The sequence below is a fragment of the Podarcis muralis genome, chromosome 8 (genome assembly GCF_964188315.1).
Source record: "Podarcis muralis chromosome 8, rPodMur119.hap1.1, whole genome shotgun sequence".
Classification (NCBI taxonomy): Eukaryota; Metazoa; Chordata; class Lepidosauria; order Squamata; family Lacertidae; genus Podarcis; species Podarcis muralis.
Window position 1 is genome coordinate 57,824,111 of NC_135662.1, and position 12,966 is coordinate 57,837,076.

General features: G+C 48.2%; 2 protein-coding genes across 2 annotated transcripts; one reads left to right on the top strand and one right to left on the bottom strand.

Moving 5' to 3' along the window:
* Window positions 1-206: 206 nt before the first annotated feature.
* ACOT13 (acyl-CoA thioesterase 13) lies at window positions 207-4,211 on the bottom strand. Its single transcript, XM_028737566.2, has 3 exons — window positions 3,959-4,211; window positions 2,260-2,444; window positions 207-1,392 (listed from the first exon to the last, which is right to left on the bottom strand). The coding sequence occupies exons 1-3, from the start codon at window positions 4,040-4,042 to the stop codon at window positions 1,239-1,241; spliced, it is 423 nt and encodes a 140-aa protein (XP_028593399.2). The 5' UTR covers window positions 4,043-4,211; the 3' UTR covers window positions 207-1,238.
* A 214-nt stretch (window positions 4,212-4,425) lies between these two features.
* Window positions 4,426-12,421, top strand: TDP2 (tyrosyl-DNA phosphodiesterase 2). Its single transcript, XM_028737565.2, has 7 exons — window positions 4,426-4,760; window positions 4,872-4,957; window positions 7,158-7,331; window positions 8,000-8,091; window positions 8,866-8,984; window positions 11,100-11,270; window positions 11,797-12,421. Exons 1-7 carry the CDS (start codon window positions 4,554-4,556, stop codon window positions 12,076-12,078), a joined length of 1,131 nt encoding a protein of 376 aa, XP_028593398.2. The 5' UTR covers window positions 4,426-4,553; the 3' UTR covers window positions 12,079-12,421.
* Window positions 12,422-12,966: the final 545 nt, after the last annotated feature.

The following is a 12,966-nucleotide window of genomic DNA, read 5'->3' on the forward strand; positions in this document are numbered from 1 at the left end:
TTTACAGGAGTGGTACCTATTTATCTACTTGCACTGGCATGCTTTCGAACTGCTAGGTTGGCAGGAGCTGGGACAGAGCAACGGGAGCTCACCCTGTCGCGGGGATTCGAACCACTGACCTTCTGAGCAGCAAGCCCAAGAGGCTCAGTGGTTTAGACCACAGGATCCTGTATCCTAAATCAACTGGGGGGCGGAATACACACAAGCAAGTTTACAAAACCAAGTTTATTGAAAACTGTTGAGTTGTCACCATACTGAATTTCCTTTAAGCACAGGGTTCATGCTTTAAATTCATTATTTTGGGAGGAAAAGTACCCTTTTAAGATCAATTCACTTTATACATTGTTCAATAATATCAACAAATTAACAGAGGAGAAAGTAGTAGTTTATGCTTAGCTTGGCAGTCATTCACCACTGGATTCAAAGTACGCACTGGTCAGTCCAAACGCTTTGGTTGAAAAGAGCAACGCACAAGTCATCTGCGAACATTCTCAGCTGGACATATAGCCACCCATCTGCAAAGAGAAGGACTCCTTCAATTTGCAGAAGGGACTGGGATTTCACAGAGACTTCTTGCTGGAGTAACCATGTGTGTACATGTGCACAAAAGAGGCAATTTTCACCAATTCCTCCTTTCCTCCTGCAGCCCTTGGCACCACCTCTCATGCTGTTTGAGAGGCTTCCTCAGCTATTGCAAGCAGAATCCACCCCATCACCACTCCTTCTTTCAATGAAAACATCCTGGAGGCAGAGGCCTACCCCTGGGGACTCTGAACCCATCCCAACCCAAAAGCACCAGCATCAGAACCTCTTCCACAAATGGTTGCCAGGTTTCAGATGCTGGAACACTTGAGTTCCATCTTTTCTTTGTATCTTTCTCTTCAGGGCTTCAGAAATCAAACCAGTATTAATCACAGCAACACATTTTTTTTCTGTCAATGGCAAATTGTTGCTATTTACATTTGTTTCCTGCTTCCTGGCGCATGCACACACAGCATCCCTTCCAATCCCGAAGAAATGGCTTACAAGAAAATACACAAGGAATAATAAACATGAACTTCAACCATCACCTTGGTTTACATGAACATTAAGGAGGATTCAGGTAGTGGCTGTACCTAAGAAAGTGTTTTGTTCAGTTAATCCATTCTCGTCTTTACTGTATTGCTTTGTTTGACTTACTTCCATAAAGTAATGCTACCCCATTATTTTTCTTCTAGGCCCAAAGCTTCCTTCTGTGACTATCCCAGGTATTTGGTATGCCTCCCTTGGGCTATCAATTTCCCTGTCGCCTTGTTTCTTAAGTCCACATTGGCAAAGGCCAGTGTTCTTCCTTGCTTCAGAATCTCCGCAGTGATCTGGATTTCGTCTCCCATCTTAGCTGCTGACATGTAGCTTGAATTTGGAAAGGGGGGGGGGGAGAGAGAGAAAGAATCCTTACATTTATGGTTCATCTCTCCTTCAAGGAGCTCAAGACAGCATATAGGGTTTGCTTCCCTCATTTTATCCTCACAACCACCCTGTGAGGTTCAAAACTTATCTGATAACCCACACCTCTACTTTTAACTACCATATTTTTTGCTCTATAGGACGCACTTTTTCCCCTCCAAAAATGAAGGGGAAATGTGTGTGCGTCCTATGGAGCGAATGCAGGCTTTCGCTGAAGCCTGGAGAGCGAGAGGGGTTGGTGCGCACCGACCCCTCTCGCTCACCAAGCTTCAGGCAGCTATCCGCAAGCCTTCGGAGCACAGCAGGAGTTCCCGCCGCGCTCCGAAGGCTTGCGGATAGCAGCCTGCAGCCCGGGGAGTGCAGCGCCAACTCCCGCTGCGCTCCCCGGGCTTCAGGCAGCAATCCGCAAGCCTCCGGAGCGCGCCCCCAGCCCCACAAGCTCCGGGAGCGGCGGCAAGGCTGCACGCAACCTTGCTGCTGCTCCCGGACCTGTTCTGGGGGCTGGGGTCGGGGGAAGCTCGGGCTTCCCCCGCCCTAGCCCCGCGGCTAAAAACGAAGCCAAGACAGCGAGCGGGATCCATCCCACTCACTGTCTTGGCTTCTGCCAAAGCCGTGCGCAGCCTCTCCCGGCAGGAGAGGTTGCGTGCAGCTAAAGAGGAAGCCAAGACAGCCAGCGGGATGGGGTTTCTTCATTTCCCCCCTAAAAACTATGGAGCGAAAAATACGGTAATACAAGCCACGTAAGTTGCAGAGTCAAGGCCCAATTAAACGAAAGCGGGCACTGAAGTAAATATTGGATTTTGTCATACATACGTAATATTCATATCCACACTGACTCCAGGTGCTGCTCTTTCGGTGTGCAGCAAAGCAGCGGTTGACACAACATCTACCAGAGTTGCTGTCAATCCTCCATGAAGAATCCCGCCTCGGTTTGTGTGCTCCTCTTCCACTTTCATTTCACAGACAACTTTTCCAGGACTGGCAGAAAGAACCGTCATCTGGGAGCAGAGGGGGTGAGAGAAGAAAAGTCCCATTCCATTAAGCTTCAGTAGGTTTTCTACAGGATACTAAACTGAAATTAAATGCTTGCTTTTTAAAATCTAAAATGCACATATGTTGCCTTTTGGTCTCCAAAACAGCGAACAACAGGAGAAAACAAGTGAAACCAGCAGCAAAATAAGGTTGAAATGTGCAGTTCTTTCCCTCAGGGTACCAACCATTCAGCGGTGCCCTTTTCGAGCATACTCCATTCTATTCCCTCCCCAATGTTTTTCTGCTGCCACCCAATCCAAAGGTCAGCCAATATTCTGGGTCCACTGAACTTGCTCAATCTTCCTACACACCAGAAACCTAAAGCACATGACCTGCCCCCAAGAATCATGGGAACTGCAGTTAACCACTACGCTTCCCAGCTCCCTTAAACAACTTTGCCCAGGATTCTGTGGGAAGGTCATACGCATTAAATGTGCTTTCAAACCTCTTCCAATTATTTCTTCCCTTTTTCAAAAAGTTTCAGGTTTCAGTAAGCATATGTTACAAATAGCGTTTATTTTTAATTTCCGCAATAAGCAGTTTGATTGGCTGAAACTGGCTGGGGCATTTAGGACCAGAGGCGTAGCAAGGTCAGGTGGTACCTGGTGTGAATTTTTTTTTGTCACCCCCCCCCCCACATTGCAATTTTAGGAAGGTTGCCCAGAGTTGCGCAAATCCAACCAATGATCACATAAAACCGTGTCAGTGCCGCGGGGCGTATTTGCGCGATCAGTGGTCAGATTTCCGTGATCAGTGGGCGGCACTGGCACCCCCGTGAAAATCCAACCGCCAATTGCATTAAACTGCCGGGGATGCAAGTGCCGCCCGCCGGGGGGGGGGGGGGGAGGGTGCCAGGCTGATTGTCGGGTGTATTTGTGCAATCAGTGGGCGGATTTTCATGATGACGATCGCGTCAATCGCTGAAATCTGCCTGCCCACCAGGCCTGCAAGTGCCATCACGCCGATCCGCCCAGGGGGATTTTGTCAGCCCCCCTAGGCATGACACCCGGGGCGGACCACACCCTCTGCACCTTGAGACGCCCCTGTTTAGGACCAGGTGACCTTTAAACCAGTGCAATTTCTATGTAAACAACCTAGTTAGGACACACCCAATAGTCACAGAGCTTCTCTGAACTGAGTGAAGTAACATCTTTGGGAAGCCACCACATAACCCCGCCCCCGCCCCCCAGTATATAAGTGAATGGTAGAGAAGGTAGTTTGCAATCTAAAGCAGTATTACTGAGGACCTCTCTCAGGAACACTGTAAACCTACTTTTTATTGCTTTTTTGTAGCAACGACAAATAAAATAAATACTCTTACATTCAAAAATTGTAAACCTACGTTTTTTCAAGCGCCAATAGGCCCAGAGTGTTCACTCCCTGCACAACTTTGCTGCCCTATTCAAGGTGACCCTGGAAAGTCGGTAGCACATTACACACACAGGGTGGGGAACCTCAGAAAATCCCCTCCTGCTCTTACCTTATTCAGCACCCGATCAAATCCGGGAGACTCCAGAAGCATTTTCACCACCTCGCGGAGAGACTGGATCTTAAGGTGACTCATGATTCAAAGTTCCGACCTTCTCTCGAGCAAGGCGCTATAGCCAGGCTTCTCACTAATGCAGTCAAGTAGTTGGGAGATCTCGGAGTTGCGGACAACACGAGGCAATTGCAAAGATGCAGGATCCGTGAGCAGCAAATTGGCCCTTCGGAGCTCAGCGCCGGCCCTGGAGAACTGGAGGAACGTCTCTTGACAAGCCCCGCCTCCCTCGCTCGCTCCCAGCGTTCTAAAACTTGCTACTCCGCGTTCCATTCGCCGAACGTTCGCTGCCTTCGCCGAATCCCCGCCCACGGCGCCTACCCTTTCACCTCCCAGCAATCGGGTCGGGCTGCTAAGCGGGCGGGCGAGCGCAGTAGCTTCAAGTGCCTTGCCCGTGCTGCGCCTGCGCGACATTTGAGCTTCGAGGGGCGTGGATTTGCAGAAGCTGGAAAACCGGTGGTGGTCCTGAAAGAAAACAGGGAGCGCGAGCTTTGAAAAAACAACAACCCAACAACAAGAACTCACAAACAGGCAGATGGATGTGGGCATCGTTGCTCAGGGGGTGGAGCAGGCGACCCCGGAGGAGAGGACGCCGGAGCAGCAGCTGCAGCCTTCCAAGGAGGAGGAAGAGAAGGAAGAAGAGAAGCGCAGGAAGCTCCTATGTTTGGAATTTGCCTCCATCAGCGGCAGCGATCTAGCCGTTGCTCAGTGCTACCTGGCAGAGAATGACTGGGATATGCAGGTATGCCCTCGCTTCTCGTTTTAAGCACGTGCTTTATAGATCCCGGCGCATGATCCTAGCACACAACCAAACTCTGCCTTTTGGGCCTTTGTTGTTTGTTTGTTTTTGCAGAGAGCGCTGAATTCTTATTTTGAGCCGCCTCTTGAGGAGCAACCTATGGACGCGATGCCAGAGCCTCTCCCGGTGGAGGGGACCCTGTAAGTCTCCTGCGCCTGTAACTCATCCCTCTCAAGAAGACCTCGGGGTTAACAAATCGATTCCCGCTTGTGTACAGATGCATGGGGGCCATATTGGTGCAATAGGACGGTGGTGCTGTCAGGGCAGTGGAATCAGAGGGGAGGGGTTAAGATCCCCTCCCAGCCACGAGTTCACCGGGATGACCATGGGCTAATCTCTATTCTCTTAGCCTAGCCCACCTCATTCTCTTTGGAAGAGCATCACCTGCCTGCTGCCTTTACAATAGTACAGGGTGAGTCCTTTAAAAGAGGCCCAGTGGATACAGAGTACAGTGGTAGCTTGGGTTACAGAAGCTTCAGGTTACAGACTCTGCTAACCCAGAAATAGTACCTTGGGTTAAGAACTTTGCTTCAGGATGAGAACAGAAAAGTGGTGGTGCGGCGGCAGCGGGAGGCCCCATTACCTAAAGTGGTGCTTCAGGTTAAGAACAGTTTCAGTTTAAGAACGCACCTCTGGAACAAATTAAGTTCTTAACCTGAGGTACCACTGTACACATGTTCCACCGGGACTCTCTTAAAAGACTCACCCTGTATATGCCTCTAAGACATCCTAGTGGTATAATCATTAATATGTCTTGCACTTGGCTTGCCTGGCCCTGCCCAGGGGAATGGTCGGTAGTGTAGTCAAGTCTCTAAATAAGGTCTGGCTCCAGCAATTCTCCAGTTTTTAAGGCTTCCACAATGCCCATAAAGTAGCATTGTTTCAGGTCATTGTGGAAAACTTACATGTTGGTTCCCTCTGAGACCTGCCATTTAAATTCCCTCCCATGCCCCAGAGTTCTGCCATACCAAGGGTGCCCTGGGGCACATTAGTGCTGTGTTTACATGTCTGCTGAGCACTTGGAAAAAATGAAACTGAGTGGGAGAAAGGGGCAGGCTGCATGCAGGAGTGGCCTCTGCTGCTAAGGTCCTAAACCAGATGGCAGTAACCTGTATCTGACCTACCTGGTATCGATTTGTACCTTCATAAACCGGCTCCACTATGTCAAGCTGAAAGTAAAGCCATTTTCACAGCTGGCCAGCATCTCAGAATACCTTTCTTGAAAATACAAATGAGGAAGCAATCCCAAGTATGGGAAGCCAGAGTAATTTACATAATTAAGTGAAGCCGGCGTAGAGTATGCCAGATCCAAAGTCCGCTCAGGACTTTAAGCAAGCCTAAGACTGGCAGAGAGGCGCAGGTAGTGCTGTGGTTTAAACCACAGAGCCTAGGACTTGCCGATCAGAACGCCGGCGGTTCAAATCCCCGCGACGGGGTGAGCTCCCATTGCTCGGTCCCTGCTCCTGCCAACCTAGCAGTTCGAAAGCACGTCAAAGTGCAAGTAGATAAATAGGTACCACTCTGGTGGGAAGGTAAACGGTGTTTCCGTGCGTTGCTCTAGTTCGCCAGAAGTGGCTTAGTCATGCTGGCCACATGACCCGGAAGCTGTAAACCGGCTCCCTCGGCCAATAAAGTGAGATGAGCGCCGCAACCCCAGAGTCGGCCACGACTGGACCTAATAGTTAGGGGTCCCTTTACCTTTACCTTTAAGACTGGAAGAAGGGAAATAAGTCTTTAATATAAGGTCTGATTTATGCCACTCTGTCATTCCTTTGGGTTGCCAAGTTGCTTGACTGAGCTGAACCAAGTTAGGATCCAGCATATGTGCCCCCTGCCAGGTCCTGCCCCCCACCCCACCCCAGAACACCTATTTTTCAGGGCTGCTGTAAGTTCTGCTGGTTTTGGCTTGTCAGCTGAGCTGGGATGAGACAGTTACACCAGCATATCTCTGACTGAGCTGGGGTTGGTGACATACCAGTTTAGCCCAGCTGAGCTGGGAATCTACTGGCTGAACTGGGGACCTGCCACATCCTAACTCTCTCATTCTGGTGGATCTAGGGTTAGGATTACACCCTTTGCCATTCTTCACCTTTGGTCCAATAACTCATTGCTGTTATTTCTATTGCATGCATTCTCTTGCTGCTGTGTAGTGGTTAAGAGTTATGCATGATATCTTAGTTTTGAGCTGGGTGTTTGTTTTATTATTACTGGTTTCATTAGGGCTTGGATAGCACAGTTGTATTATACAGTGTTTATTATTTTATGATGGAAGCCAGCTTCAGAGTTTCACTTTTAAAGGTGGCTTATCAATGTAATAAGTAACGTGTCTGTGTTTTCTAGCATTGACCTAACAGATGATTCGACCGCCGGTAAAGTTTCTGCTGCTGTTAAAGAGGCGGGTCTTAGCTCCAAAGAGGATGACAGCACATTTTCTTTAATTACCTGGAATATAGATGGCCTGGATTTACAAAACCTGCAAGATAGGGCACGAGGAGTTTGCTCCTATCTCGCTTTGTAAGTATCTATCACAGTGGTCCTATGGTACCTTATTAGAGTGTCAGCCTAATTAAAATCATTGGGATTTATTTCAAAGTAAGCAAGATTGGGATGCACTTTTTAAAAAATCAGAATATTTCTACTATGCCATTTTTTTTCTTTTACACTTATCTGAATTGTAGAGCTGCCAGGAATATGTAAACCGGCCTTGCCCAGTCTTGTGCCTCTAGATTTTTTGGACTACATATCCCATCGGATGCAGCCAGCATGGTGGGATATGTAGGCCAAAGCATCTAAGGGCACCAGGTTGGAGGAGGCTGATTTAAGCACGCCAGGCTAGAAATACATAACTGATTTTAACCCCAGTAGGATCTGAATCTTCACAGCTACTCCTTTTGCATACAAACAGTTAAATCTCAAGAGACAAATCTCAGGTTCATTACACTTCCTTGTGCTGCTTGTGCATTTGATTCCATAACTATATTTTTGCACAACCCTATGCGTGTTTGCATTGCATTGCAGCCATAATGTTATGAAGCAAGGCCAGTTGTTGTTGCTTTTTACAGTAATTAAATAAGTTATTAAATAAGTTAAGAAGACCACTATAGGATCATTGTATAGTAAACAGCTTATCTGTTACAGTATGTTGCTTTATGTTCCATTACACATTCCGCTTTCTCATTTAGGTACAGCCCAGATGTGGTATTTCTACAGGAGGTTATTCCTCCAGTTTTATCCTATCTGCAGAAGAGAGCCGTCAGTTACACAATTATTCCAGGTAAAATGAAGTTACAGTAATTGCTATACATTTTTAGTGGGGTAGCTGTGTTAGTCTGCTGCAGCAAGAACAATCAGGAGTCTTGTGGAACCTTAAAGATCTATTTATTATGGTATAAGCCTTCATGGACCACTTGATTGCAAAAACAGTAAAAACCTCGGTAGTTTATTGTCATATTTCAAACAGTGAAAATCCGGACAGCTTTTTTTAGTTTTGCCCAAAGATGTTGAGCTTTTTTGGCAAATTTGGGGGGGGAAAGAAAGTAGTTTTTGAGCTATTTTTAAGGGAAATCACATAAACAACACTGCTGACATGGGTTGTCATATGTCCAGAATTTCCCAGACATTTCCCACGATTTCCCCCTGGACACTGCTTCTGACTGCACTATTCTGGATATGTCCTGGAAATTCCAGATATATGGCAACTTTAGATTTATATAACATAAACATAACATAAACCACGGAGTTGTATTCCTGAAAGTTGTTCCATCATTTCCAGGATGTCTGCTGCGCAACAGGATTTCCTCCCTCCCCCCCCCCCCCAATGCCCCATCAAATCTTCTCTGAAGGGTTGGGGGAACCCTGAGAATAGATAAGGTGGGCAGGGAGAGGGTGTCTAGTCACACAGGTGATAATCCATGCACTAAGGATGACTTTGTTGGATACAACCCATACTTTAGTAGTCTGAACAAGGTCACTGTCTTTTATTATATGGAATTTCTGAAGGAGACAACATTGTTGTTGACCATTCCTTTTTCTGTGTTTCTCTCTTGAGGTAATACTGATGGTTATTTTACGGCCATAATGTTAAAAAAATCAAGAGTCAGAGTTTTAAAAGAAGAAATAACACCTTTCCCTACCACCTCCATGATGAGAAATTTATTGGCAGTACATGTAAGTGAGTTCTTGCACACCTAGTTCATGGGCATTTTGTTGTTGTTGTTCTAAAGGACCTCCATACATACTGCCCAGGAGAGGTCACTTTGGTGCTAATGCAGCAAAAACAACATGGGAGGCAGTAGTTACGAGTTACTGTTCTCTGCAGCCACAGCAGGCGCTGTGATTCTCCAGTGGTTTGACTTCACTCCTGGAAGTGCAGTCCATTGTCTCTTGAGACAGACGGATGCCAACAACTGCATAAATGCACCAGAAGCAAAGTAGCCTAAAGTCAACAAAGAAGTGCACTCTTCCCTCAGCCCATCATCTTAAAATGCCTCTATTGTGGATTAAAATTTGGCCCTGAGAAAGCTATTAACTAAAACGTTAGTTGATTGTTAACTGTTGATTAAAGAAGTTATAGCCGCAGCCCTACCTGTTTGTTATCATGTTAGTCACAACAGTGGCCTAGGCTAGGCACTGTACAGAAGAAACCAGAATTGGCAAGATCTATACAAGGGTCCTTGTCATCTAGGAAAAGCTCCACCTTTATGTTGTCCAAATATGGAGGACAATATACGGGAGAATTACAGTGGTACCCCGCAAGACGAACGCCTCGCGAGACGAAAAACTCGCAAAACGAAAGGTTTTTTCGTTTTCGAGTTGCCTCGCAAGACGAATTTCCCTATGGGCTTGCTTCGCAAAACGAAGCTTGCCCAGGGGACAGCGGGTCTTCTCTTTTGAAGCAAGGGGCGGCGGGGAGAAGCGATCTTCTCCCCGCCGCCCCAGGTCCGGGGACAGCGGGAAGCGCTTCCCGCTGCCCCCGGACCTCTTTTGAAGCAAGGGGCTGCGGGGAGATCGCTTCTCCCCACCGCCCCTTGCTTCAAAAGAGGTCCGGGGACAGCGGGAAGCACTTCCCGCTGCCCCCGGACCTCTTTTGAAGCAAGGGGCTGCGGGGAGATCGCTTCTCCCGGTGCTCCGAAGCCGGGCGGGGGGGAGGGAACACCTGCCCCCACCGCCCGGCTTCGGAACGCTGCTCCGAAGCGGGGCGGGGGGGCGGGAACACCTGCCCCAGCCGCCCCGCTTCGGAACGCTGCTCCGAAGCGGGGCGGGGGGGCGGGAACACCTGCCCCAGCCGCCCCGCTTCGGAACGCTGCCCCGAAGCGGGGCGGGGGGGCGGGAACACCTGCCCCAGCCGCCCCGCTTCGGAACGCTGCTCCGAAGCGGGGCGGGGGGGCGGGAACACCTGCCCCAGCCGCCCCGCTTCGGAACGCTGCCCCGAAGCGGGGCGGGGGGGCGGGAACACCTGCCCCAGCCGCCCCGCTTCGGAACGCTGCTCCGAAGCAGGGCGGGGGGGCGGGAACCTCTCACCCCGCCGCCGGGCATCGGAACGAGGTCCTGGACCTCTTCTGAAGGCAGGCGGGGGCAAAAGTCTTTGCTCCCCCCGCCTGCCTTCCCGGGACAGTGGAGACTTCTCCGCTGCCCCGGGCGATCTTAAAATGCTGGCGGGCGGGAGCGAAGCGTTCGCTGCCGACCCCCAGCATTTTAAAATCTCCTCGGGGCAGCGGAGACTTCGCTCCCGCCCGCCAGCATTTTAAAATCGCCCCGGGACAGCAGGGGCTTTTAAAATGCTGGCGGTCGGCAGCAAAGCCCTCCTGTCCCCGGAGCTTGTGGGGCGGGAGGTGGGAAGAAGGGCTTTTCTTCCCACCGCCAGCCTTCAGAACAGCCTTCTGAAGGCTGGCAGTGGGAAGAAAAGCCCTTGTCCCGCCCCCCCAGCCTTCAGAAGAGGTCGGGGGACAGACTGTCCCCAGACCTGGTCTGAAGGCGGTTTCCCTAGGAACGCATTAATTGATTTTCAATGCATTCCTATGGGAAACCGTGCATCGCAAGACGAAAAAACCGCAAGACGAAGAGACTTGCGGAACGAATTAATTTCGTCTTGCAAGGCACCACTGTAACTGTTATTGTAAAGAAAGGTCTAGCTGCACTTAGCCCCGTGCAGAAAATGTAGTTTTATGCATCTTGTTCTTTCATGAGAAATTGCTGTAAAGACTGGTGAAATCCTACTGCTGTAGTAGACCGTCACATGCAGAAAATGTCGCTTTATGCTTTATCTCTCGCTCTTCTTCATAGGCAACCATATCTGGCAATGACCTCTGCCTTATGACTTCGCATCTGGAGAGCACTAAGGGGCATAGCGAAGAACGCTTGAATCAGTTGAAACGGGTGCTTGCCAAAATGACGGAGGTTCCAGAGTCCACTACTGTGATTTTTGGAGGAGATACAAATCTCAGAGACAAAGAGGTGAACTCGAGCAAAACTCCTTAGTTGTGTTGTGTTTATTTGTAACTCCTTTCCTCATCTCCTAAAAATAACTGTTGCTTTCCCCACATATCACTTACGTGGGCTTTCCCCACCGCTGGTGACACAATTCCCCTTTGCCTATATATATTTTTAAACACAGGTTTTATTAAGGATTTTCAAGAACATGCATACAGAAAAGAAGAAAACAAATAATTCAGCAATAATCAGCAGTTGTCTTGCAAAATATTGACAACAAAGTAGACCTGACTAGCAGTAAGGAGCATAAAACTACACAAGATATCACAGTTCCCTTGTACCAAGTGATTAAACAAAGCCAGGGTAGCTATTTCTGAATTAGAACAGTGTTGCTAAGGAGCAGTGATGGTGCTTCACAACAAAATTGGTGGCTCTCCCAATGAACCGTATAAGAAGTGACAAAATCAATCAATAGCTCATTTTTGAAAGCTGATTATTGGCAGTATATTTATAGTGCACTATTAACGCTTTCTACTTTTCTCCACATCAGGTTGCTAAGCTTGGTGGTTTGCCTGACAACATTCTGGATGTTTGGGAATTCTTGGGCAAGCCAGAACATTGCCGCTACACGTGGGATACAAGCCAAAACACTAACTTGGATGCACGTTACAAGTGCAGATTGCGGTTTGATCGCCTCTTCCTCAGAGCTGCTTCTGCTGGCGGACAAATTGTTCCTAAGAGTTTGGATTTAATTGGGCTGGAAAAACTGGACTGTGGCAGATTTCCTAGCGATCACTGGGGTCTGCTTTGCAATTTTGATGTGGTACTATAAGGGGGGGGGGAATGACTTCCACGCTGTGTATGAAAGACACTGTTATAACCTTTCCTGTCCCGTCCCCCCCACATCCTGCTGTATTTTAAACCAATTCTGGGATTGGTTCAAATTTATACGCTTCAGTGGTAATACACTAATCCATGTGTTACTGGAATCCTTGCCCAGTGAAAGGGCGGGGAGAAGACTTTTAAATGTATACTCTTAAATTCATTCCAGTTTATAGGTACTCCAGGATATATTTCCCTCCCAAGTTTCATTTCCTGTGCAAATTAGATAAATGAAAATGCTAGCCATATAATACTGTTTCAGTCTTCAGTTGAATAAAGAATAATTCAACACACCTTTACATAATCTTATATTGAACTCAATCAAGGTAGGCTTGAAGGATTTTTAAAATTTAAACCACTGTTTTCAGGTAGCCAAGTTGGAAAAATAGCCAACTGTTTTAAGGAGGGGGGGGAGTGGGGAGCAACCAACTTTATCTATGGGCTGGTAATCCTAAAACAATTGTTACATTGCTGAAGTGTCATATCATTTCCTGTCTGTGAAGAAGGGGGATGTTTTTTCAGGATGAGCAAGGCTTGAGTTAGAGATCGGCATTATGGGTACTCTGTGATTCCCATGCACCAGTTAGGGTGCCCAAACCTTGGAGCCTTCTGATGCTGATTCCCATCAACCTTTCTAAATTAGCAGGCAGTGAGAGGAGGTATCTCCCCTACATAGCTCATCCTCTCCCTTTGGGAGGCAGTATGGCTTAGGCCCAAAGAGAGAGACCACTGAATCAGCAGTAGTGAAAAGGACAAGGTGGAATCCAATAGAGACATACTGTACTGGCAAAAAAGCTAGGACTGGCGCTGATGGTAATGACTCTTAAAACTCAGCAAT